Below are 27,681 nucleotides of genomic sequence, written 5' to 3'. Positions count from 1 at the left end.
TGATAGCTCCCATCCTGGTTGGTTTTAATCCGTTTACAATCACAGTTTTCTGTCGTTTTTCTTTTACATCCAGACAAAATCTTAAAAGATTTTCTGATAATCTCTCATAGCTTCTGATAACAGTAACCTTCACATAATATAAAAGGTAAAAGTACATTCAAGTTGTGGTAGACTGATCCCAAAAGAGCTGCCACTGGAGTGGAAAAAAGACAAACAAGCAACTTTCTACAGCAATAACAAGGAGAAAAACAATATGCATTAATGTTGCAGAGGCAAATCTGAGTATGTGTGACGGAAAATTAAACTTCTACCCCACAACAGAGCCGTATAGTCATTAAACCGATAAAATGAAAACAGTAGTTACAAATGCTACAGTAGAAAAACACAAATAACTGCACCTGAGTTTAGGAAGTACCAGTTATAATTATGAACATCGATTTCTTTGTTATGATGATTTAACTGAGCTAAACTAAGGATTTAATCTACATTTTGCCCACTGACTAATGTAAGAAAAAAAAAAGCACCTAAAGAACCGTAATGTTAACTTTTTTCTTACAACAATATATGGACTAAGGCTTTTTAATTTTATAAGCAACCAGATTAAAACTTGATGAAGATTAACACCTTTTTGTTGCATATTTCTAGATGATAAAGTGATAAACTATAACATACAGAAAGACATTCAACAGTCAACATACATGATGACAGTCATTGAAAGAAACTGCAAATAGAAATATGATTTATGACAACTTGTCCGCTAATAAAGTGAGTAAAGTACCATGTACATAAGCAGAGGAGTCAAATCTTTTTTTTTTTTTTTTTAATTAAGGATTTAAACATCCGACATTTAAGTCACATTATGCCAGGCTACATTTACCTTCTTAAATAATCCCTAATCATACTATTTGTTTGCAACATGTTTTTTTTTTCTAACCCAGAAATAAGAAAATCTTTTGAAATAGATGCATTTGATGTGACTTGTGTCTGCAGAAAAATGCCCAACAGATTTTATTTCAACACAAATCAATACAACTAAAAGAAATTTATGATGGGTAATTTGGTGAAAGACTAATCTTGGTTCCCGAATTTGGACACAAACTCTGGTAAAATGCCAAGTTTTTGTTATGTAAACACCATCATAAACAATTTATATACTCCTTTTTCCACATATTGTGAAATTCAACTGAAAACCAAACAAATTTATTATAGTGAAAAAATAAAATGTGTAGAATAACCTTGCTGCATAACTGAGAATAACCTTCAACAAATATTTGGTTGAAACAGAATTTGATTCAATTTTAGCATTTAGTTTTCTTCTTGTACACATCTAACATTATTTATTGTGCATATCCTGATAATTAATAGTGATTCTCTTATATTACAATTTAACATAAATGTTAGATAATATGTGGAAAACATTTGAAATTATGTATTTGTTTTATTTTTCTTACATCACAAAAACCAGGCAGTTTAACAAGCCTGTGTCCATCTCAGAGAAGCACTGTTTGTACCTAATGCTCTGCAAGAGTAAATAAAGATTCTAGTTTCCTTTATCTCTACCTAGAAGATACTATTTTACATACATTCTTTGGTCCTGCCTGTTTTGTCCCAGTAACGAGTTAATGCCCCAGTTAAAACCATTTTAATTAGCATCATTGATACAGAACCTCACAAAGAGATGGGTTCAGTGATGTCACTGCAAAGTGCTCCCCATGTTTTTAGTCTATCTGATCCCAGACCAGCTGTGGAGGTAGGAGGTCCACCCTGAGCCGCGAGAGCCGCTTCCCTCTTCCTCTCCTGAAAGGAAAAACACCAGCGTAAACACCAAATATCTGGGGATTATTACATGTTTTCACTTAATCTAAATAAATAAATAACTTAAATTACAGGGAAAAAATAAACAGTGGACAGATTAGGCTTTTTTTCATTTCAGGATAAATTACGCAGACTTGCACCTTGTGCGATTGCAGCCAGTTTGCTCTTCTCCTCTGGACTGAGCTGCAGCATGGTGTGAATGACGGGCAGGAGCGCCTGCCTCTCGCTGCCAGAACGCAGGAAGATGAACTGCAGCAGGACGTTCTTCAGATACTCCAGGTTGGCCACGCTCTTCTCTCTCTCCTGGTTTCGCTCCAGTCGCCTAACTTCGCTCTTTAACAGCTGAAGGACAATAAAAGTTACATGAAGCAATAGATTCCTATGAGCCTGATTTAAGACTTCTGTTTTGTTTTAAACTGCTAACGATGATATTTTCAAGTGCAAGTGAGAGTCTCATAGGATGCACTCCTCTCTAAAATATGGACTTTTTTCTTGCTAGACTTTTATTAGCTAAAAACTGCTGATTTACTAGAATCTCAAAGACAAAGTAGCAACTGGATGTACCTTTCTGATGATGAAAAGCAAAGTAGTCTTTTTCAGAAAAAAAAAAATCTCATTCAAGAATGGGCCAACAAATAATTTGCATCCTTCCAATGATTAATTTCCTGATATATCTTGTTATCCCAGGTTGCTGGTTTTTTTGTGTGCTTTTTTAAAATAAATACAAAAGTGAGACCGTTTTACAGGCAGTGATGCATCCTTTAATTTCAAAATTATGCATCACTTTATGTTGGTCCATCAGACAAAATTCATATAAAGTACACTTGGAAGTGACGCTACATAATGAAGGATCAAGCGGTACAAATAATTTTGTAATTCAATTCAATAATTCAAATACTTTTCTCCTTAGCGTGCTAAAAATAAGCATTTTAGGGGACAAGAAACGGTTCCACACTGATTGGCACAGAGCTGACTCGATAGCGAGTGACACGTCACTATTCTCGCGAGAGTTCACAAAGAGAATACATAACAAGTATGGCGGCGCCCTTGCGGACAGAGAAGCCTGGAGTGAAATAAAAGTGGATTTAAAACAGCAGCTACCGCTTCGGACTGTGTTGTTTACAGTCATATAACCTTATAAACGAAGTTACGGTGAAAAATGGGATATGAGCGCCTACTTTGCGGAGCTCTGGAGCGATACTCCAGGCTATTTCGACTCGGTAATTTTCAGCAGAAAGCTCGAGCCTTTCAAAATGCGACCCAGTCGAGTGGCGAATCCACGCGATTATTTACATGGTTCGGACTGAACGGGGAGATTCTTACTCCCACAGCCCGCCAGGTAGCAGCCCGTCGAGGTTACTGCAGCTCCACCCAGCCTGCCAAAGATGTCACCCTGTTCGAGCACGACAGAACCCGCTTCTTCCGGGTGCTGACGGTCTTCTGCGGCGGCCAGTTCGTCTTCTGGACGTACCTGGCTCAGTTCGCCTTCACCGGGCTCAGAGACACCGGTGGAAAAGACCGAGCCAAGGCGCCCACCACCACCACCACCGGACTGGCTGGGATGTGGAGTTTCGAGATGAACCTTGGTTCAAACGCCTGGAGGTACGGCTTTACCCTGGGATGCCTGACCATAGGAGCGGGGATAGTCGGGCTCGGGGCTCTGTTCTGCCGGAGGTCCGTCAGTAAGGTGGTTCTACATAAGGGCGGGAGGATGGTGACGGTACGGACACAGTCTCCTCTGGGACCAGACCGAGGCAGGACCATAAATGTCCCACTAAATCAGGTGGCCTGCCACGCTCACAGACAGGAGTCCCCCTCTTTCATCCCGCTCAGAATCAAGGGACACCGGCTCTACTTTCTGCTGGACAAAGATGGGACCGTAAACAACGCCAGGCTGTTTGACGTCACCGTTGGTGCATACAGACCATTTTAATGCAACATGATGTAGATTGGGGTTTCTTTATTTACTGTTAAATAAAATATTTGAAATAAAATGTGGGCTCAAAGATTCATTTTGTATTATAACATTTAAAATTCTCCTACATGTGTCCATATGTGTCAAACTCAAGGTCTGGGGGCCAAATACGGTACGCCAAAACTTGGACAGTTTCTCACAATACCAGAAATTTATGCAAAATCAACAGATCTTCGCGCTGATCTATAACTGCAAATTTATTGCTAATTTACCACAAAAATGGTGATAAACATTGGCTATAAGTGACTTCTAACTCATACTTGCAGGTGGCAGTTTTTCTTACTTTTATGACAATGCTGACTCAGCCTTACTTGATGTCAAGTAATAAAAATGTCACATTTTATGTCATAAGTGGAAATATTGCAAATACTTGTAAGATAGTACCACAAAATAAATCCTGGAGGGACTGATGAATGGAAAGATGTTCAATATTATTTTAAGTACTTATTGAATGCAGAAAGGAATTTATTCATAATTTAACAGCTTATTAGTGGGTTTTATTAATAAATTCTGGCACAAACTGGCCTTGAGAACATTCATGATCTTGATATGACCCAAAATGAAATTTAGACACTGCTGGCATGTTTTAGAAACCTTCTAGAAAACTGCAAAGATGTAAGTGAAACACTGATCAACATATTTTATGTACATCTGCTTGATGATTTTTAAGATTGCGTTTGACTAAATGTAATGTTGACTGCTTGTTTCATCATTGGTTACTGTATTATGATTTTATGGGAAGCACTTCAATCTTCCTTGTTGCTGAAATGTGCTGTGCAAATAAAGTTAAGGTTAAATAAGATGTTCATACGTACAGTGATCTGCTCCATGAGGACAGCGTTGGTGGCCTCGGTTTCGTGCAGCAGGCCGTTCATGTGCTCCATGCTGCGTGTGGCTGTGCTCAGCTTCTCGCTCAGCTCCTCTTTGCTAGGCTCCACCGTCCAAACAAACGGCTCTGGAGATGCAACAAGCAAATTAAACAGTATAAATAAATAAACAGCAGTCAAATATGAAAATTAAATTAATTAAAATACTTTATTGTTTATTTTTTTGTCTACTATACTACATGAAACCTCATGACATTTAAAGGAGAATCATTACACTGTAAATAGCTCCTTTGTTACTGGATTTAATCTGTAGTATTTTTGTAGCTCACCCTGTTTGGGGTCTGGGGATGTGAGCAGCTGCTCCAGGGAAGGCGGGGCTGCGAGTTTTGGCGACAATCTCTCGGTCTCCGTGGTTTCCATGCCTTCTCCCTCCTCCCGGGCCATCGACTGCAGGTCATTCAAACACATCGATCCCAACCCTGCTTGGTTCTGATCGGCGTTTCTCCGCTGAAGTTCTGATGCCAGAGGCTTACGGCTGAACTGGGCCGACGCTGCACCTGAGGTTGGCAGATAAGATAGGCTTACAGAAGAAATATAACAATAGTTCAGCTACAAAGTGCCAACGATTGTAGAACAGATCCTAACAAGTTGGGATGTTTTTTATTTGGCTGTGACCCTGTGGCTCCAGGGCCCCATGTGGATTTCTGGACCTTCCACATTGACTCTTAAAAATGGACTAAATATGATTAACTGGAATTTAAAAAGAAATATAGCGACAAATACAACTTTAAGTAATTTTTGTGGAATAATTACATTTAAAATTACCATCATCTTTATTTATAATTAGGTTGAAAACTATGTGCAAATAACATCCAATATAAGAAAATATAGCCATCATCTTTTTGAAAATGTTTTATGTTTTTCTTTTAATTAAAACCTAAAAATAGGAGTAAGTTGGTGCTTCTCTGTGGCAAGTATTTCTCAAAAACTTTGCTATTTTTTCAAAAGATGAGGTAATATTTGTGGCTCCAAGCCTGTTTTATTTAGCTGGACTGAGAGCAAAAATGGCTTTTTGGATTGTAAAGGTTGCAGATCACTGTGCCAAACAGTTGAAGCATCACACAGAAAAATGATGAGAAAGGGGGACAGTGACTTGAGAAAGTGGGAGGATAAATATGATTCATGAAGCTGTAACTAAACCGTCTTTCTCACTTTACCCTCTCAGCAGGTTAACGGGAAGAGTGAAGTAGCTGCTGACCACTAGAGGGCCTCGTTGAGACACTGAAACAGGTACTTGTTTAACCAGGATCATATGAAAACATATAAAAGAAGAAAAAAAAAAAAAATATATATATATATGTATATTCTAATGTATTCTGCTCCTGAAAATCTAAATCATTTTAGTTCCAGGTACCTGGCAGACCAAACAAACAGATGAATTAAACTTAAACACCCTCAAAGGTGACCTACCATGCTTCCTTTAACAGGTTAAGATAGGTTTATGTGCTTTACAAAAGATGTTCATTACATTTTTTACTCAAAATCATTCTTACATATTGAGATTTTAGTCTGAGATTTTGAGCTGACTTTCATAATGAGCTGCATTAGGGTCTCTGAACCTTTAAATCAATAGACAGCTGCTGGCCACGCCCCCACAACACAACGTTTAAAATGGCTGCAAACAGATGCGTAATTACACAACCGCAAATCTTTGAAAAGCAGAAGTGGAGCCTCTTGCACAACCAACTAAAATGCTTGTCTTTTCCAGCTTAAGGCGGTAAAACCAGCTAACTAAACATGATGGAATTGGGTTGCTAGGTGACGGGCTGGGCTTGGCTGGGGTTGCTAGGTAACGGCACAGTGGCTGTTGAATTGGCTCATTTTTCAGACACCAAAAAACATCAACTCACTGGTAAAAAAGAGAGCTTTTTTTAAGCACTTGGAGTGTTTTTAGAAGCAGTTAAGACACAACTGGAAGAATAAAAATGTGCAAAATATGAATTTTGCTAAATAAATCACTTTTAATAAAGGATAAACACTATATATAATATATATATATATATATATATATATATATATATATATATATATATATATATATAACAAGAACTCAACTTTGAAGCAAAATATTATCCAATCAGCAGCCTTCACCTGGTTCATAGACAGAATAAATAAAGGAGAGATATGGATAGATTTTAATGTGTGGTACATGCGACTTACAGTTTGATTACAGTAAATATTCAATCTGCTTGATTGTACCAGTAAAACAAACACAAGCTGACTCAGTCCATGCGATTAAATTCAGAAATACGTGGTGAGATAAGCCAAACGCGCCCTAAAAAACGGGGGTCTTTTATGTATGAGACACTAATGAGGAGCCTCTCCAGATGTCACAGGGGCCTGTTTGCCACACTGCGAGGCGGGAACAGAGCCGCGGCGCCTCGCCAACACCTGGCCAAGTTGAAGTGACAGAGAAGCAGCACACATCCACACGCTCGCCTTTCCAAGTCGTTGGTGTGTGTATTTGGTGTTTCACTGCAGAGGGCAGCTGTGTGGGAGGTGATGAATGAGCTCTGCTGATAAACACGCCGATATCTTCACCCCTGTGAGCTCTCTGTGTCCCATCACTCCTCTCATGAAGCGGAGGAGGAAACAAGACAGAAAACTTCTACTCTATACACCACTTGCTGCTTCAAAGGATCTCCTTAGGCGATCCTAAAGCAGCAAATGTTTTGTCTGATTTAACGTCAGCCGGTGAAAGACAAAACTGGGTTTCCACAGTTCTCCTTCAGTAAAATTCAAACATTTTTCAAAGTTTTCAAACTTTTCCAGCACCACACTTTTTAGATAAAGAAAATAAAAAAAGAACAATTTTAATTCACTGTTATATGATATTATGTATGACTTATTAATGTCTTGTGTGTAAAGCTAAAATATAACAAATGTTTTTAAATGTCTCACACACCTGACTGGTTCGAGAGATAAAAACTAATTTAACAAAAAATCCCTGAATTTCAATAACGTTGTTTAAGGTATAAAATATAAGATGATCAATAAGTCAGTAGGCCATTAGGAATAATAAATATTCATTACATTGAAACAGTCCAAAGAAACTGTGTGAAGATAAATTATCTTCCTGCGCAAATTAAAGGCAAAGAATTCAAAGAAAGTAAAATAAAATAAATATTTTAAAAAATGTCCTATAAGTTAAATTTGATTAATTCTCACTAACTAAAAGAAGATAAGTTTTTAGGTGTATGTAAATGTCTGGTTTCAACTGTAAATTATGTTTTCTAAATTTCAACTTTTAATCAAATGATAGATTGAACTTTGTAACAAAACTATTCAGTTTTCATATCAAACCTTTTCCAAACCTTGAAAACACACAATTCAAATTCAAGCATTTTCAAGAATTTCAAGCACCTGTCTGAATCTTTAATTATTTTTCTTAGTTTTACAGTGTATGTAAATATCTGATTTCATGTGTAAGATGCCCACTTGTTACATTTCGCCTGTTTAAGGTGCTTTTGGCTGAGCTTACTGTTCTGGCTCTGCAGGTTAAAGAGCTGCTCCTCGACGCGGCTCAGCTGACCCTGCAGCGTCTCTACGGTGGCCCGGTGGTCGTCCTGCAGCTTCCTCAGCTGCTCCCTGTAGGTCTGCCGCTGGGCCTCCACCTGGGACGACAGGTCGGCCTGAGCCTGGGTCACCTCTGACCTTAACGACACGTTCTCTGTCTGCAACGTCAAAACCCTGCAGGACGGGTCAGAGGGAAACAGGAAGTTAAGAATCTGGAAAGTTCCTCAAGTTTGATTAGGCATTTCTACTTTGCCTTTCCAAGCATTGAATGGATTTTATTGGGATTCTATGTGACAGAGCAACATAAAGTAGCTTAACTTTTAACCCACAGCATGATGCTGCCACCATTATGTTTCACTGTGGGAATGTTGTGTTGAGGGTGATTTGAAGTATTGGTGTTTCTCTATAAATCCTATTTAATGTTTGTTTCATTTGGCAAAAGTATCTTCATCCAGATGTTTGCGGTTTCCTCTCTACAACAGGGGTGTCCAAAGTGCGGCCCGAGGGCCATTTGTGGCCCTTGGACTGATTTTGTGAGGCCAAATGATGCAAAATTGGTTGATAGATGCAGATGGACACTTTTAATTTGTAATAAGGGTAAAATTATTACAGATATAATTTTCTTACAATAGAAAATGTAAAGTACAACACAAAATGTTTGTGTTTTTATAACCAAGTTTTAAACAAAAGGTAAAGCCATGTTATTCAGAGACTTTTACTGAAAAGGCGACTAATGCACCCAAATCAGCTTTGTTCTAGTTTATTAAACTTGACTAAATATAGAAAGAGTTTTTCTTTAAAAAGTTCTTAATACTGAAAATAAATGTGTTCAATTGAGCCCAAAAGAATCTGAAAACTAGATGCTTTTCTTTAAATACAGCAAAAGTGAAAAAAACTACAGCGACGTATTAGGGCCTTTGTAGACAGAGAAGAGGAAAAAAATGAGGAATAAATTTCCATCACAAAAACTCAGAAATTTTGAAAGTAATCTCTCAACCTTTCTGCAGCAAAACTCAGAAATGTTGAGCTTTCGAAACTCCAAAAGTCCCAGGTTTTTGCCATTTTTCCCCCAGAAAATTTCTGAGATTAATCTCAACATTTCTGATTTTTTTTCTAGCAAATTTTTAACTTTTCAAACTCAGACATTTTCCCAGTTTTTTCCAGAACTTATGCCAAAAGTCTACAACTTTCTTTTGCTTTTAATATACAATGGCCATTGAAAGAATCCTTTTCAAGTTTTGGATCTACAATAAGTATCCATTAAAAAAAGAAAAAAGAAATGGGACTACTTTATTGGCTTTATTTCGGGTTTTTAGCCCACCACTACTTTCGACTCAGCAATTTTGGCCGATGTACAAAAAGTTTGGACACCCCTGTTTTCCATATGGCTTGAGGAAAACAGGATTTATTACATCACTGAGGACTACTGGTTGTCTTTGACAGATTCTTCCACCTGAGCTGTGAATCTCTGCAGCTCCTCAAGAGTTACCGTAGGCCTCTTGGCAGCTTTTTTGATTATTCCTGTCTGTTCAGGTAGATCGGAAAGTCTCTGTAGTTTTGCCGTTGAGCCACGTTATTTACATTTCAGGACGATGAAGGGTGAATTTAATTGTTTAATACTGAAATTATATACTAACATGGTGGATTCTAAAGGTTTTTGGTTGTGAATGTGCACACCGCACGTTTCAGATCGTGATTTTAAAACTACCGTAACATAAAACCCCTAAAGAATACATTGAATATTTTGCTTGCAATGTGAAACGGCATGCATACTTTTGTACAGACAAACAACAGAGAGGGGAAAAATTAGACAATATGTCAACCTGATGAGCACACAAACCTCAGCAGATGTAGAATGAAGAACCAAAACATTTCACCTCTCTCGCAGCTCAGCCTCTTTGGCGATGTTTTCCTGCAGGATTTTGTTGTGCCTCTCCAGCAGAGTGTCGTGCTCAGCCTGGAGCTGCTGCAGCTCGGAGACGCTGCTCTGGAGGCTCTGCTGGCTCTCAGACAGGCGGCTCCGCAGCTGTTCAACCTGAGAGGACAACTGCTCCCTGCAGACCACCAGGACACACATATAATAAATCTAGTGAACATTTAACACTGGAACTGGAAGACATTTTAGATACCCCAAAAAAACAACAGAGACAACAAGTAAAATGCATTCTGAAGGCTATGTAAAAAAATTAGTTGAGACCAGAGCATCAAACTGAAAAGTTTGTCATCCAGTTTTTAGTAGAAAAACGATAAATCATGCAACTGGAAATTATTGAGCGTGTTTTAACTTATCATGCAATTAATTGATTTATTGCGACAAACAGATTAATCTCAAACTATTCCCACAATGTAAATCTATTATGAATACAAACAGCCTCAAATTTAGGATGAAAGCTTGTGCCTCACCGTTTGACCTGCCGTTTCATTTTAAAACCACTGAGCAGAAGTTTATCCTTCTTAACCTTCCTGTTAAATGTTACAGGCATTTAACAGGAAGCAGTTTTCTGATTGCATCTTCCCTCATTTTGCTCTCACCTCTCTAGTTTCCCAGAGTCTCCTTCAGGCTGGGCGCTGGTTTTACTCTTCTGCTGCTTGAGCACGTTGTGAACTCGAACCTTGTAGCTCTCAAACTCGCTTGTTGTTGCCATAAGCTCAGCCTGAAACCAACAAACAGATTCAGTAAAGATATGCACACAAAAAAAAGTGTTTCATTTTTACAAAGGATGATGGTTACCCAATTGAATCTGTTAAAAGATGAAGCTGGAGCTGCAGTTTTAAATGCTGAATATATTTTTAGGAATATACTGAGCGATATGTTTTATTATTTATTATTATTACTTAATTTTTAATTTTTGTTATGTGCAATGCTGGGACAAACCAATCCACCCAGACCTTTGGGGATCAATACAGCAAAATATGCTGCCACCAACTGGAATTGATTGCTATCTGGAAAATTATGGATTTACTCATCAGAACTCCATGTAAAAATTAGCTTTCAAACTATTTCCATTGCTAATTGTGGGTCTTACAAACAGGCTGCTATCAGCTGAGCATTTAAACATGATGAATGTCTGACTGAAACACGCCTGACATTGTAGATAGAGGTAATTAAAAATAATTGAGAGATAAATTATGAAAAGAGTCATTACTTTTAGCCTCATTTATCAATCGTTTCTCGTGAGCAGGAGCTCAGATCATTTGTTAAAACTGTTATGCTCTTGCTGAAGAAAGCATTACTTCTTGAATTAAACCTGTGAACAGAGCTAAAAGTGAGGTAGTTAAGGATGAGAACCTTTGCAGTGTCTCTGTCCTGCTGCAGGCTGTGGATGCGCTGCTGCAGGGAGCTGCTGGTCTTCTGCTGCTGCTCCAAAGCGGACTTCAGCTGCTCCTGCAGGCGGTGCCGCTCGGCTGTCAGCTCACACATCTCAATCTGAAGTCAACAACACACACGTTTTAGAGTACAAGTGCTGGAACAAAATCTTGATTTGCTTTTTACATGTGAATCAAGATGAAAACCAGAAAGTAGGACTGGGACAATAAGACATATCACAATATAAGCATTTTACATCAGTCGATATCAATGATTATTGATTAGTTTTTTGCTTTTTTAGAGCACATCCCCCCCCAGTTTTAAAGTCCCTACATCTGATCTGCATCCCCAGAAACACAACCTTTAAATCAAGACAAAAAACCCACCGGTTTAGAGTTGAACCATAACAAATGAAAAACTGAACAACATATTTGGTATGTCTGATTTTGGTGATGGCACCCATCAAAATATAATTAATTATTGACTGTATGGTGTTTTCATTATAACTTTGAAATTTTGTGCTTTTATTATGTAAAGCACTTTGAACTGCCTTGCTGTTGAAATGTGCTTCACAAATAAACTTGGCTTAACTTAAATAATGTGAAATTCTGCCAAACATTTCATGTTTTATCCAGTTTCCTCTCCACGCCATTGTCGTTTCTTATTAAGCAAATAATTACTGCAGAATTTACCCAGCAGGCTGTTGCTAGGTAACCAAAAAGTGAGGGAGTTGCTAGGTAACCAAAAAGTGAGGGAGTTAGTTGCTTCCACCAACACTGGATAGCCACAGTGCAAAAACATAACATTTTTACCAAGTATTTTTTATCCAGTTTCTAGTGCAAATATCTGAATACACTTGAAATAAGATAAACTTCTCAGCAAGACAAAAGAGCTTGTTTTAAGTCAATAATTCCTTAATATTGATAAAAACTACTTATTCCATTGGCAGATCATTTCACTTGTAACGAGACGTTTTCCCCATGTAATAAGTGAAATAATCTGAAAAGGTAATAAGTATTGTTTAAAAAATATTCAGGAATTATTGACTTAAAACAAGCTTATATTTCTTGCTGAAAAGCTACTTTGTCTTATTTCAAGTGCATTAGAAACTGGACTAAAATACTTGGGAAGATTTTGTGTTTTTGCAGTGCAGCTGTGAGATGTTGAGTGGTCAAAGCTTTTCCTTTGTCTACATCCCCCAGAATGCTGTGCGGTTCTGAATCAGAGTACAGTGAATATTCTATACATTGAATATTCTATCAGACATATTATCCATTGATATTTATCACGTGTTTATCTCAATATATGTTGTTATTGATTTATTGTCCAGCGCTACCAGAAAGGGTTTTTTTTTTGTGTTACCTTGGAGCTTTCTAGCTGCTGCTGGTTAGCTTCCAGCTCTCCTTTCAGAGACGCCTGCTGCATCATGAGGGAGCTTTCCTGCATGCATGAACACACGCAGATGACACATTAGTAACTCTTCCCAACATCTTCCAAGGCCTTCTCCAGCCATGCTTACACATGGCCGCATCGCTCTATTTACATTCATCAGACGTCCGTGCTGCACAGTAACAGGAAATCTTTGGGGATTCGCCAACAGAAACACACACAGACCTGTTTCATGGCATCTGCCAAATCTTTCTTGGTTTTCACCAGCAGCTGTTTCATCTTCATGGTTTTCTCCTCCTCCTGGTCCAGCTGAGACTTCAAAGCCTCTGGAGACACGCAGAGACATGAGACGAGAGCAGACATTAACAGCAAGTCAAAACAGAAAGCGTGCTAAACTATAAAATTAAAAAATATTTCAAATCTAAACACACTACAGTTGCATGTAAGCTGAATATTACTACTGAGTATGTTTACTATTTATAAAGACATTTCTGTGCCCAAATTAGAATAGCATCAAAAAGTTTATTTACTTCAGAAATCCAATTCGAAAAGTGAAACTCAAGTAGATTCATTATGCAAATAATAATTAATTTTAGGCGTTTACTTTAGGGTCATCAGATTTTATGTGGGCACTACATGTTTTCTGTTCATTTTTTTTTAACAAACGCCTACTTTGTAATTTCTATAAAGCTAACAAACCCATATTAATGGAGTTGTATGCATATTTTTGGATTTATATGAACATAAAAAAAATACAGAAAATGAAGTCGTATCAAATTCTTTGGGGGGAAAACGTGGAATTACTGGCAAGGGGACATATTAAACTTACCATGCATCAGTTCATACCCACTGATGTATAGGATTACCTACTAATATACTGTAATTTGCATTAGTAGAATAATTTTTCTTTAGCGGATAGGGCACCTAAACTAACTCCAGCCCAGGGTCCCACATCCTTTTAAATCAGGCCCTGCTTACAGTTAATAAAAACTCCAAAAAATCAGAATAATGCGCAAAGCTATTATAAAAAAAATATGTGTGTAGTAGCCACAGCCTTAACCTTTTAAGGCCAAAAAATAAAATACAAAATACATTAACAATTACAAATAAGCACGTGAATCATACCGATTTCCTGCTTGTGGGTCTCCTGCGTCTGGTTCAGTGTGTTAATCTGGAATTTCAGCTCCTCCACACACTCCTCTTTCTCTGTTAGTTTTCCATTGAGTTCTTTCACCAGACGTTCGTAGTCGGCCATCTCCATGTCCAGCAGGGAGCTCTGCTGTGCCTCCTAGTGGTAGAGTAAACACACTACATCATGACTGTGAAGAGAGTCAACACTTTTATCTGGGAAAATTATGTGGATAAAAATTAAGGTTTTTTGACAAATATTTATCTTGAGGCCTATGGGCTATACAAAACACGTTCGTTAGACAAAATAATTCCTAGATTATAAGATTTTAGTTTAGTCAGTTCTGTCTGTTTTGAGCTCTTATTAGAATGAGTCGTTTTAGAGCCTCTTGTCACTTTAAATCCGAATAAGCTGCTGCTGGCCAAGCTCCCCAACTCAAGGTTTACACTTGCACATAAAAACGGCTGCTAACAAATGCGCAATTATACAACAATACCTCTTAGAAAAGCAGAAGTGGAGCATCCTGCACAACCAACAAAACATGAGTCTTTTCCAGCAGTCATTGTACATCACATAAAGTGGTAAAACCAAACATGATTGAATTTTGTTTGGGTTGCTAGGTGATGCGCTGGGCTTGGCTGGGGTTGCTAGGCACAACGGCCATCATATTTGAGAGGTTTTTGAATTGGTTCCTTTTCCAGACACTAAAAAACATTAACTTGTTCCTAAAACACAGCTGGGGGTCATTTTTAAGTGCTTTGGCTGTTTTTGGGACCAAAATGGAAGAATAAAATGTAAATTTGGATAATAGGTCCCCTTTAAGTCTATGTTTCCAAATAGGAAATAAATGTTACAGATGACATTAGGATAACTGGAATAATCAAAATATTATGCTTTTATAAAGAAAGTAAGGACAACAGTTGGCTTAACCCTAATCCTAAGAATCTTTTTCCGTCTGAAGCCTAGTCTATTACCGTTAACAGATTTTTACAAAAACATGTGTTTTGGTGTGTTTACAGACCAAAAAGAGGAAGTTTTCTGATTTTGATTAATTGGGGGGGGGAATCCCCAGTCAAGGGAAAATTGGCACATCACTAAAATGATTATTTTATATCTTCAACAAATGTAATGTTCAGCAATTAGACTAACATGCATTCACTTTTTGAACAAACAAAATTATTCCTGACATTTTGATATTATAAGGATCCTTTAAAATAAATGTATCTACTCTTTAGAACGCAACATCCCTTTCTCTTTAAAAAAAAATCTGTATCACCATTAGAAATCCAGTTTCTTTGACTGAATTAACAAAGTGGACAAAAGACAAAGTCAGACCTCCAGGCAGCTCTCAAGTGTACTATGTAGGCCTCCACTAATGGAAAAGTAACAGCAGCTCGTTGTGCTGTGGGCTAAAGCTGCTCCGGTTCTCTGTGACGTGCCGCCGTGGCTTCAGGCCGGCCATCACCGGCTCGAGTTGACCCGAAGAGACACAGTGGGTCTGGGAAACGCTGGTGTGTTTGGGTACCTTGCGTAGCAGCTCCAGCTCCTGGGCGGTCTGCTGGGACTGCTGCTGCTGCCTGTGGAGCTGCGCTGTCAGCTCCTCCACCTCCTTCGTGGCGGATGACAGGTCCTGGAGGGGCAAGCAATCACTTTGAGCCTGTCAGTGAACTATAACACTGCTCTATCAGATTTAATGATATTAAGTAATTGATTTACAAGATTACTTTGCAGACATTTCCAATACTTCCAAAAAAGATTTTCTGGTCAAATTAAAGGGGCAGTATTATGTAAAATCAACTTTTTGAGCTTTACATCATGTTATAATGTTATTTCCTCCTCAAAAGCAAAACTGGGAGTGTTACTTTGATTCTTTCATGCATGTTTGACAAATCCTTTAATCTCCATGGCAACAATTCAGCTGTGCAAAACGCTCGGATGAAACTAGCTCCGCCTTCAAGGCGTAGTTCCTCCTACGAGCTGCAATTTCCAAGCTTCCGCCACACAGAGCAGCCATTCCCTACGACTCCACTGCTCAGCTCCTTCAGACTAGCCAGACGTAATTAGCAAGCACCTGGTGGAGCTGCTGAGCTCATTAAACGACCTACTTCTCAGTACTGCACTGGTAAAACGTTACTAAAGGGTTAATAGAGGAGAGATGTTGTGATGACTTCCTGAAGGCGGAGTTTCAGAAAGAGCAGGAGCTTTTAAAGAGACAGAGGCCCAATCCACACTATGAAGTCAAATTTATTTTAAGTCATATTTGACTTAACATCACTAAAAACAACATAGTGACTTGACTGCACTGTAAAATGACACTATGTGAATGGATGATTCATAATCGAGCCCCTTTAATCTTCTGTGTGTGCTCATGTCCACCTTAAGCTTCTGGTCCTTCATGGCTCTCTCGGCCAGCAGGTTTCTGTCCAGGCTGGCCAGCTGTTTCTGCAGCTCCTGGTTTCTGGCCTCCAGCTGCTTCACCGCGCTCCTCATGGTCTCCAAACCGGCCTGCAGATCCTCCTTCTCACTGCTCAGCGTCTCCTTCTGCACAAAGGGCCACACTCTGTACTGAAAGAAGCTCAATAGTCGGCCATCAGAGTTGGTAAACAATGTATTATCATTTACAGCTTTTTAAGTTTTGTTGTTTTTACATAATAAATATACTAATGTGTATATTAGTATATTTACTGTATTTTCTATTGATTTAGAAAATACAGATCCTGCAAGAAACAGAACCTTAACAGGGTGGACAGATGGATAAAAGAAAGATGGGGAGACGGATAGAAGACGACTAATGGATGGACGGACGGATGGATGGATGGAAGAAATGTTGGATGGATGGATGGATGGATGGATGGATGGATGGATGGATGGATGGATGGATGGACGGACGGACAGACATACGGACGGATGGATAAAAGGATTGATGGATGCATGAATGTAGATTATGTGACAATATGTATTTCCATCTCTTTTTTATACTTTTTTTAGTTTTATTTACATAAAACCACCATAACTGGAAGTCATTTTATTTCACAAATTCAGATTTGAATCATGAACATATTCCTGATTGGACAGCCTGGAAATACAATAAAGTCTTAAATTTGACCTTTTCCAGGAAAAGGAAAAGGTCAAATGTTCCTTTTCATAAGAACAGAAAAGGAAGAAACCGTGACAGTTTTGATTTTCGTTTCCTTAAGCAATATCTAAGATGACTTAATTTAGTTTTTTTTTTTTTTTGAGCGGCCAGAATAAACTTTCTCTTATAACAGAAACAGACTAAAAAGAGGAGCTGAACTTCATTCACAGTTGAGATGTGCTTGTAGTCAAAAGAACCAACCCTGCTCAAACACACGTGGCGTTTCTGAAGAAGCACCCGGGCGAATCTGACATGAGCGGCTCTGTGGAGTTTCCTCCAGACACAACGCGGCGGCTGCAGCCGTCTCCAGGCAGCTGTCAGCCAAACACCGAACCAATGATGGGTAAACTCAGACGTCAGGAACAACGCAGGGATCCCTAACTAGCTTCAGCGTGCGCGATCCCACTGAGAACCTCCAGCTCATCTGAGAATAAACCGAGCCTCAGGAAACGCAGCAGATGGAGGCTATACCTCGCTCCATTTACCTGCCAGACAGTTACGAGCTTAGAGGGGGAAGGAAAGGAGTTATATATTCAAAAAACAATTTCTCCCTCGCGCAGCCAGTCACATCTGATGGTCTATTTGTGGGATGTATCTGGGAGACGTGTAGCTGGCTAAAATGACTCTGTAAATCATGTGGAGTTATGCACGCTGGACAAAGTCTCACTGCTAAGATTTACAGGAGGCTGGGAGCATTTTGTTTGTTGTGTGTGTGTGATTGAGTGTGTATCCCAGTTACCTGTGTGACAGCACTGCTGAGTCGCTTGGTCAGCTCGGCAATCTGTCTCTCGGCCGCCTCCACCTTCTCCCTCTCCTTATCCAGTTGCTCTGTTTGCCTGTCGTAATCTATCTGCAGGTTCTAAACACACACACACACACACACACACACACACACACACACACACACACACACACACACACACACACACACACACACACACACACACACACACACACACACACACACACACACACACACACAACCTCAATATTCATCGCTGGAGGTCGGTTGAACAACTCAGTGAAGGAAAACACACATATCAGCTGCATTTACATTTGGCTATGGGACAAAACTCTCATTAGACACAACAGAGTGCTTCCCTCTGTAATAGAGACACAGCTGCAGGGCGTTTATGGAGGCCACTGGGAGCAAAATTATGCTATGCCAATTAGCTAAAAACTGTTAGGAAAAAAAAGGAGATGATTAATCAAACCTGCAGGTTTTATTTTAAGCGTATTCGCACTGTGATCAAATGGAAGAAGGTTTGTAAAGTGTGGCGTGAGTTTGCAAAACAAAGTGTTCTTTCACTGGAATTATGGTTTTTCCACATCCAAAGATTTCAAATTTACTCCACTACTTTTTACTAAACACCTCAAGCTCAGTGAGACGGGTTGGAGAGTGTAATGAACATAGAATAATTTTCATATCTTTTTCATCGATTATTGAATTACTCGTCAACTAATTTTGTAAAGGACTAATCGTTAACTAGAGTATGCAGACAAAAAAAAGCCATTTGCTGAAAGAAAAACACACTTAACGGTACAAAAAGATGCAAAGGCAGAATCCCAAAAACCACTGGTGTTTGTGGTTGTAACATGTCAAGATGTGAAAACCTTCAAATGTTATGAATAACTTTGGAAACTTTTCTTTAGTTCATTACATCATCAAGTAAAACACAATTTACTAAAGAGGGATTATCGAACAGTTTCCCCTTCCTTGAATTATTACAGACTTTTAACAGCACTAGTGATGCATTAATTTAAGTTTCTTTAATGTACTAATTTATCCGAATCCATGTAAACTATGACTGTAATAAAATCCAGTGCATCCTACCTTGTATCCTTCTGCTCCATGAATGATATCTTTCATTGAAGTGTTGATCTTTTCCCGCTCTGCTTTCAGTGACGCAACTTCCTCCTTCAGAGTTACAACCTGAAAAGAAGTCCAATAAATTATACTTTTAGCAATGAACAATTATTTATATAACAACTACAGAAAATGTCAGAATGATTTAATTCATCTACAGTTTAAAGTTTTGTTGTTGTTTTTTTTATCCAGGGCCACATGCAGGAGGAGCTGGGCCCTGGGCTTCAGACAGTTTGGTGCCCGACTCTCAAAAAGTCCTTTTTCTCATAAAAATTAAATCAACAGTAACAACAGATTCAGGAACTGGGGACCAAAACGAAATATTCAACTAAAAAATATTCTACTAACTCAACAATAATCAAGACATAATATTTTAATAATAATTAAACAAATAGAATAGTGACATTTTTTAAATTACTGGAAAAGAATGTCAATTATTGTACATCCAAAACTGAAAACAAAAAGATTTTGCTTGTTTGCCTTATTAAAATTAAAGCACCCTGTTTGAAAAGTTAACAAAAAACAACAAAAAATGTTTTCTAATGCCAAAAACATGAAAGCGGAGTCTCAGAAAGAGCAGGAGCTTCTTAAAGAGACAAAGACCCAATCAAAGCGTTAAGTTACAATTATTTTGGAGCCGCTAGACTCAGATGTGATAAAAGTATTCGATTACCTCCTTCTTGCTGTTGTCCAGTTCCTTCTTGGCTTTCACTGCTACTGCCTTGATTTTGTTCATCTTCTCGTCTTTTTCTTTGATTTTATCCTCTAGGAGAGCTGAGGGAAGGAGAAGAAGAAAACGGTTTACTTATTCTTTTTGAAGACTGCTGATTTAGTGAAATAAAATTGATGAGATCCATGATCACACCTAATTTCTTGGTTGTCTCATTGGCTTCACTTTCCTCAGAGGAAGCAGATTGGACATTAGATTCCTGTGAACAAAAAAATAAAGATACAAATATTAGAGGGTAAAAATAGCACCAATAAAATGTATTTCCTTTAAGCACAACTTTGGGAGATCCTAAACAAGAAACTTTGTGAGGCCATGGCCTCACAAACAGCATGAAATGCTACAAAATATGTGACTTTTAGATGGTTTTTCCTCATTTTACTCACTATAACATAAATGCTGCCTGATATCTTTGGATTTTAGTTGGTCATGAGTTCTGCGGTGCAAAATGTTATTATTAGGTAATATATTATGACATGAATATCAGATTAATAAAGTAATAACAGATGATCTGATACAATTATTTTTATTATGAGTAATATTTTACTTCATCTTCACAGTTCTTGTGTTTTTATTGCAGAATTTCTTCCACAGCAGAGCGGCTGGACGTTTCCTTCTGCCTTTTAAACTGATTTTAGGAGTGTTAATGTTACTGATATTGTACTGGGTTTCTGTTGTAAATAATTGTTTAAATGTATTGTTGTCAAGACACTTCAGTGAGTTTCATCCTGGTTAAATAAAAGGCTAAAGATAAAGAAGTTATCTTAACTTATATTTCCTAATAATGACTGAAAAACAGATTACGTTTGATTTAAAAAAATGTATTAGATTTATTTTTTTAGTTTAGTTTGTTTTTCCTCCAACTTTAAGCATCCTTTGTCGGTTCCCCAGAGGGCCGCGCCCCTCATTTTGAGAAACCCTGTCCTAAACGTGATGTGACCAGAAGTCTGACCCACCTGCAGAGCCGATATTTCGTTCCTCAGCTGTGAAACCAGAGCGTCCTTCTCTCCGAGCTTCGTTTCCCACTCGTCCCTCTCTTCTTGAGCCAGGGAAGCTTGGCTCAGGAGTTTCTGGTTCTCGTCGCTAAGCTTCTCATTAACCGACTTCATGTCTTGGAGATCCCTCTGCAGCCCCTCTACATCCCTCACTACGTCCTCCAGGTTTGACCTCAACATGTTTCGCTCCTTTTCCAGGTCTGTGATGTGAGCCTGGAAGTTTGTCTCCATCTCTTCCTCTCTTTTCTCGGCCTCCATCTCTTCAAGTCTTCTCTTTAAGAGGTTTCTCTCGTTTTCGAGCTCTTCGACTCGCGTCTGGAGATCTTCCAGCTCCTCTGTTGACTTTGTGAGGACTTCAGATTGATTTTCCTCCAGCAGCCTCATGGAAGCACCAGATTTCTCCACCTCCTCTGTTAGGGACTTCACCTTCTCCTCTAGTTGTTGCTTTTCAGATTCCCTCTGCGCCATGTGAGCCTCCAGGTCAGCCATCTTGGATGCCATTAGCTTCCCGTCTTCCTGAAGCTTGGACAGCTCCAACAAAGCCTGCTCCTGTTTCTGATGGAGATCATCCCTCTCCGTGGAAAGCTCTTTGACTCTCAGCTCCAAACCGGAAACCGTCTCCTCATAAATCCGCGTCTTCTCCTTCAGATTTTCTTCCATCTTTTCCTTTTCCTCCTTCAGATGCTTCACCTCGCTGTCTGTTTGCATCCTCAAGCTTTCCACCTGCTTGTTGTTGTCATCTCTGAGTAAAAGTATTTCCCTCTCTTTCTCTTCCAACAACGACTCGTTTTCTTTCGTTTTGGCGTCATTCAAACTTTGCACTTCATCTTCTTTCAGCGTCAGCAGGTGCTGCGCTTTGTCCCGCTCTTCAGTCAAAATGGCGGCCATTTCTTTCAGATCTTGAATCGTGTTCTCCTTCATCTTCAGCTGTGAGAAGATCTCCTCGTTCTGCATAGTCAGCTCCTTCACAGCCTGTTTTAAAGAGGTTTCTTCTTCTTCTGCGGAAGCGGAAGGTTTCTGGCTTTCAGCTGCATAATTTTGCTGAAGGTCTTGGATATTCTTCATCAGAGAGTTTTTCTCCTCTGTGATTTCAGTCATCCTCACCCGCAGCTCGTCTCTCTGTTGGCTGAGCTGTTCGATCTTTTCCTGAAGGTCTCGCACCGTTTCTGCGCCCTTTTCCTTCATGGTGTTGTACTGCTGGACAAAATCTTTGGTCTTCTCCCCCAGCTCTGTCTCCACACTTTGAAGTATGTCTCTCATCTGCTGGCACTCGGCCATGGCGTCGTTGCGTTCTCTGGTTAAGGCCTCACATCGGGCTGTCAGCTCCTCGTTCAGATTCAGGTCGCTGCTCGGCATCTCGGCAGGAGTTTTAACTTCTTGCTGCTCAGGCTGAAGCTTCAGCTCGGGTTCAGTGGTCGGACTGTCTTTATTCATCTGCAGCTCGTTTATTTTGAACTCGAGCTCTTCTTTTTCCACCTGGAAATCCTCCTTGACCCGCTCTAGCTCTGCTTCAAGCTCCGCCTTCACGTTGCTGAGCAGCGTGAGCTCGTCCTGCAGCATGGTGTTCTGGGACTGAACGTCGTCCAGCGCCGTCCTCAGTCTGCCGAGCTCGCCCTCCTCGCCGCCGCTCTGCGGTTCAGCTTGCTTGCACCCGGACAGCTCCAGCATTTTGGCGATCCCGGCGCCACGGCTGGGGTCTTCGTCTTCCTCCTGAACGTCCTGCAGGTAGCTGTCTGCAAAAAACAGAACAACGTCGCCTCAACATGCTGCTAAAGTTATAAGTAAGTCGTTATAACACAGTAAATCGTACCTAGATCCGTCACAGTAACAATTTGCTGGATGATAAATTGTCACAGAAATTATATTATGGTTATTTTGACACCATTTTCAACTAATGACAATTGCATCATAATGCAAATTTGACCTCTGATAGATGAATAGACACTAATTTTATACAAAACGCTCCAAACTGGAACAGAAAGAGATTTTAGAACACAACAACCAAAAACAATAACAAATAAAACAGAATAAAATAATAAATCTACAATAATAAATAAAATGGATTATGATGTCTATTTAAACAAAACTGCCCTTTAAAAAAATATTAATCATAAGAACATTGTGCGGTTAATTAATTCATTGCTTATTGTGACAGGATTGATCGAAACACAAACACAAAGATTTTAAATACAAAATTGTGCAAAATTATAGTGGAAAAATTACAGCTATATGAGGATTTATGTTTTTTTATGACCTGTTGAGTGTTTTTGTGGTAGAATTTGTCAGCGTGTTGCTTGTTCGATTTTCACCAGAGTGTTTTATATATTTTAGTTCAGTTCAGTTTCATGAACATGTTTGCTGACACCAGCTTCTGTCAATAACGTTTTTCTTGCCTGGCCTGTTAATTCAGTTGGCCACGTTTTGTATGTTTACAGTTCTGACATCGTTTTTAAACCTACAACTAATTTACATTTCTCCATTACCTGTTTACTCTGTTCATTGGTCTGCAAGATATTTTATATAATCACCAATATTCTCTAATAAATCTCTTAGATCTTGATAAAATAGGTGTATTTATAATGACATTACATTTCATACAACTTGATTCTTTTTTTTGACCAATTAAAAGTATTTGTTCCATTAAATTTTACTAAAAGTATCAGAGTAAGGGGGTGAATACACCTTTCAGACAATTAGCTGTAAAATATGTATGTGTTCGTGCTGTTCTTTTTTTGCTTTTGTTTTAAATTGATTTTGTTTTCATATAACTTTATTCTTTTACCACATTCAATAAAGTCAAACTGCTACTACTAAATATTGAAAAAATGATGTATAAATGATCTTTCATGTCACAATTATGCATCACTTTGTGTTGATCTGTCAAATCACGGTAAAAACAAAATCTTACCAAGTATTTTTGTCTAGTTCTACTCCAAAATCCTTATTACTCTTGAAGTCAAATTGATTTACAAGCAACTTTTCAGCAAAATATAGGAGCTTATTTTAAGTAAATAATTATTTAATACTGTTGACAAAGTTTTAGTTCTAAGTGAAATAATCTGCCAGTAGAACAAGACATTTTACAATATTTTAAGTTAAAATGTCTTGTTCCACTTGAAGATTATTTTACTTGTTACTAACACTTTTTTAATTGATATTAAGGAATTATTTACTTAAAACAAACTTCTATATCGAGCTGGAAAGTTACTTGTAACTGAGTTTTGTCTTATTTCAAGTGTACTAAAATATTTGCCCTAGAAACTGGACCAAAAATATTTGGTAACTTTTTTTTGTAGTGATGAAATCCACACAAAATACATTGAAATCTTTAACTGTAACGTAAAATAATATTTAATTCATTGCTTAACTGACATGTAAATTCAGTTTTCAAGGCTGTTCTTATGAACATTTCTCCTCAGATAAATCAAACCAAACCCAGAGAACAGTAACTTCCTTCATCCTGTTGTACCTTTTGAAGCCAGCTGCTCAGTCAGCTCCTCGGTGAGCATCATGAGGCGATCCCTCTCGATCTCCCAGTCCTCCTCCAGAGCTTTCATCTCCTCCTCATGCTGGACGGTTTTCTGAACCAGCTCCTCCTTCAGGTTCTCCACCTCCTGCTGGGCCTTCGTCAGCTCCTTCTGGTACTTCTCCTCCAGCTGCGCTGCCTCCTCCGAACTTCTGTCTTGGATTGCCTTCATTTCAGCTCGAAGGGTTTCCAGTTGAGCTTCAAGGGAGCGTCTGACTTCCTCTACGCTCTCTTGAGCACTGGTGTATTCTGCTCTGCGCTCCTTCTCTCTTTCTCTGTCTCGTTCCTCTTGTTCCTGGAGTAATTTCTGGAAATGATTCACTTTTTCCAGGTGTTGGTTTCTGGATTCCTCAATGCTGGACTCCAATGTTTCAATCTTCCGTTGGTGGACCTCAATAACTCGCTCATGTTCACTTTGCAGCAGTGCTAGATCCTCCTGAAAAGAAAAAAAAAACCAATCTGACTTCTTTACAGACATAACATTGCACAAAATTGTTATGTTTGTGGTATTTTACCTTGGCTTGCTGTTTGGTTCTCTCTAGCTCTTTGCGTGAGAGTGCAAGACTTTGCTGAGTTTCAGCTTTCTCCAGTAGCAGAACATCCATCCTTTCAGTCAGCTCCTGAAACAGCAAACATAATAAAATTACAAAATGCAAACGTATTTACTTTTACAACAGATCTGGAGATATACAAACCTGTATCAACAAGGCATCCTCTGGACTTTTGTCAGTACTTTTGGATTGTTGTTTAAGGGACTCAACTTCTTTTTCCAAATCTGGGAAAACAAATAAAGTAATGTCACAAATTCACAGCCAGAGAAGACTCACCAGTCGTGACTTTATTATCTACCTGTGCATTTGGCCTTCATCTTTTGCATGGCGGCAATCTGTTTTTTGGCATATTTGATGAGGTCATCTTTGGACAGCGTATCCAGCTGTGCAGACAGCGGGAAGAAAAGAAAGAGAAAAACTAATCTTATGAAACAATCAAACTTTAGGGCTGTTTTAACATAATCTTTCCACATGTAGGTTTTATGCACCAACATGTTAGCTTCTAAGGAAACCTCCCAACACTGTCGCTGCATATCATCAGCCATAGATCAGTTTTCACTTTTAAAACAAATGTGTAATTCAGCTTCTGATCCTCATTAGTTTTGGCAAAAACTCTTTCTAGGGTTACACTGGAAATCAGAAAAAGCACAAACTCTAAGTAGCTGCTTCAAACTAACACTCTACAGGGATGGGCTGCCCAAATCATCAACAAAATTAAATTATTAACACGGTGATCCACAATACAAGCACTCTCCCTTTCATTTGGCCTAACAGTAAGATTCTAGATTATCACAGCATTCTCTAAAAATGTAAACAAAAATGTATGACATGATATTATTGTCAAATCAATAATTTCAGAAACATTACTGCAGGAGTAATAATACAGCTCATGACAGGCATTTGTTATTTATATTTTAATAAAAAAAATATCAATTAAAAACCTTCATTTTGCAGTTTGCAAGTTCTTTTTGCTCAGATTATTAATATTCAAAACGTGCTGATTGCTGGAATCTGAAATATTTCCCAACAGCTAAATTGTAAATGAAAATAAAGCCAAAAAAAAAGTAATTCTGTCATCACATTTCCTCTAATGGTTTTATAAACAATCATGTCTTTAGATAAGACCAATGATTTTCACACTAAAGTATGTATGAGAAAGAAAGGTCCAGATTAATTAAAGACACAAAGTTGTGAGGTACCTTTGACTTGGGAGCACCAGGTTGGGATGGAGTCCCAGCCTCAGCTGCAGAACCACCGGGATCCTTTTTAGAGAAAAGTAAAAGAAGTAACATTATTAGATTAAAAAACGTTGGGTTCATCAGGAGAAAAAGAAACACGTTTATGTCAACCAAAACCTGACAATAATGTTTACTTTTTGCATAAAACTTGTAAATATTTTTTCTTCCAAGTTAGCTTTTTATTTCAGAAAACTGTATCAACGAAAACGGCTCTGAGTTCTGGTATCTGTAACTTCAAGATGCTCCACATCAACTTGTCAGGTTAGCTAAAGCTAACTGCTCGATACTGAATATTTACCTCCATTTCAGGCGGCTCTTTAGCTTCTCCTCTCTCCTGTGTCACAAAGGCGGATAGCAGGTGTCTGACAAGGGGAACTTCAATCAATATCTAAGATTACGATCGACTACGCAGCGACTTAGCACGGAAACATTTCATCTGTTTTGGTTCCAAGGTAGCAGGCTAAAGCTAAGACCCGCTTCCGCAATCGTCAACCGGCTGACGTCGGAATAATTTACGTCACGTGTTCAAACGGGGGCGATCAACAAATACATTAAATATATGGAAAATCTCGCCGTAAGATGTTTTAATAATTTATTTATTGCATAAAATAAGTATTGGACACATAAGAAAAATGTAAATATTTAGAATAGGAACCTTTGGTACAATAATTACAGGTAAAGAAGATTTTATCTCACAAGGTTGAGGTGTACCGACAATGACCATCTCCTTTTATTGTAAGTGGAAAAACTTTAAAAATTGACTGTGTATTTCATACTTATTTAACCCATTGCATAGTATATATTTTTGTCGATGGACTGGTCCAATTACTCCACCAGTGCTTCATGATTCTGCATGGATAAGTGTGTAAAGACAATGGGCTGTATGGATATATTGTATTTACATTCATTATAAAGCTGTAATAAAGCTACAGCAAAAAAAAAAAAATAAATAAATAAATAAAAAATAAAAAATCAACCTGGGATTCTGTAGAATGACTTTAAACATGCCAGTTATACTCACAAACCCTCCAATGTGACTGAATTAAAATAATTCTGCAAAGAAGAGTGGACCAACAATCGTCTACATAAAGCAATGTAAAACAGGAATTATCATTAATTTCTCATTTTGACAACAATTTTGTTACAAAGGGTGGCACAATCAGTGGTTTGGCTTTAGGATCAATCACTTTTTCACATAAGGCCAAACTGTTTGGGAAAGCTTCCTTGCCTTTAATAGATAAATTTTACTTTTCTGCTCCAAAATATGTGAAATCTACAATCATTCTTTTAATGGCTCTGTACGAAAGTTAGGGGCTGCAATGTGAAAAAATGAAAGTATGAGGGATTTTGCGGGGCACTGTAAGTTATTTCATTTCTACCACTAAATTGAACATTTTGCTCTCGTTACAGTCTGAGCATCATGGGAAATCCAATTAGCTGTCACAGTCACAGACACAGAAGATAACAGGAGGAAAAAGGAGGTGAAATATGAGAAATGAGACATTGAGGAAAAAGCCGCAAAATACTTTTCTGGATTGTATTTTAGCCAAACTGATATCATATTTAAGAAAATGTGCCCAGGTCTGTGTCCTGCAGCCATTGTTGTTGGGATGCTTGAGAGAG

General features: G+C 38.5%; 2 protein-coding genes across 2 annotated transcripts; one reads left to right on the top strand and one right to left on the bottom strand.

The window, feature by feature from the left end:
- On the bottom strand, window positions 1-26,576 carry gcc2 (GRIP and coiled-coil domain containing 2). The gene is made up of 24 exons (XM_014967690.2): window positions 26,357-26,576; window positions 26,020-26,082; window positions 25,119-25,203; window positions 24,965-25,044; window positions 24,785-24,889; window positions 24,213-24,705; window positions 20,705-22,476; window positions 19,887-19,950; window positions 19,695-19,795; window positions 18,989-19,087; window positions 17,894-18,013; window positions 16,395-16,559; window positions 15,544-15,648; window positions 14,015-14,177; window positions 13,115-13,215; window positions 12,863-12,940; window positions 11,483-11,620; window positions 10,726-10,847; window positions 10,071-10,247; window positions 8,159-8,367; window positions 4,947-5,174; window positions 4,606-4,745; window positions 1,956-2,157; window positions 1-1,797 (listed from the first exon to the last, which is right to left on the bottom strand). The coding sequence occupies exons 1-24, from the start codon at window positions 26,360-26,362 to the stop codon at window positions 1,724-1,726; spliced, it is 4,890 nt and encodes a 1,629-aa protein (XP_014823176.2). The 5' UTR covers window positions 26,363-26,576; the 3' UTR covers window positions 1-1,723.
- On the top strand, window positions 2,820-3,809 carry tmem223 (transmembrane protein 223). Its single transcript, XM_014967691.2, has one exon. The coding sequence runs from the start codon at window positions 2,975-2,977 to the stop codon at window positions 3,746-3,748; it is 774 nt and encodes a 257-aa protein (XP_014823177.2). The 5' UTR covers window positions 2,820-2,974; the 3' UTR covers window positions 3,749-3,809.
- Window positions 26,577-27,681: the final 1,105 nt, after the last annotated feature.

This window comes from Poecilia mexicana, unplaced genomic scaffold (genome assembly GCF_051168715.1).
Source record: "Poecilia mexicana isolate PSO_F unplaced genomic scaffold, ASM5116871v1 scaffold_2, whole genome shotgun sequence".
NCBI classification, from domain to species: Eukaryota; Metazoa; Chordata; class Actinopteri; order Cyprinodontiformes; family Poeciliidae; genus Poecilia; species Poecilia mexicana.
This window is presented reverse-complemented; position numbering and strand designations above follow the sequence as displayed.

What these genes read in the sequence shown, in the direction of transcription:
- tmem223 (XM_014967691.2), top strand. Translation starts at nt 2,975, where the DNA reads ATGGGATATGAGCGCCTACTTTGCGGAGCTCTGGAGCGATACTCCAGG.
- gcc2 (XM_014967690.2), bottom strand. An exon ending in TGAAGGACCAGAAGCTTAAG is followed by an intron (nt 15,649 to 16,394) that starts GTGGACATGAGC and finishes TTGCCCCTCCAG; the next exon opens with GACCTGTCATCCGCCACGAA. An exon ending in AGCTGGAGCTGCTACGCAAG is followed by an intron (nt 14,178 to 15,543) that starts GTACCCAAACAC and finishes CTCTACCACTAG; the next exon opens with GAGGCACAGCAGAGCTCCCT.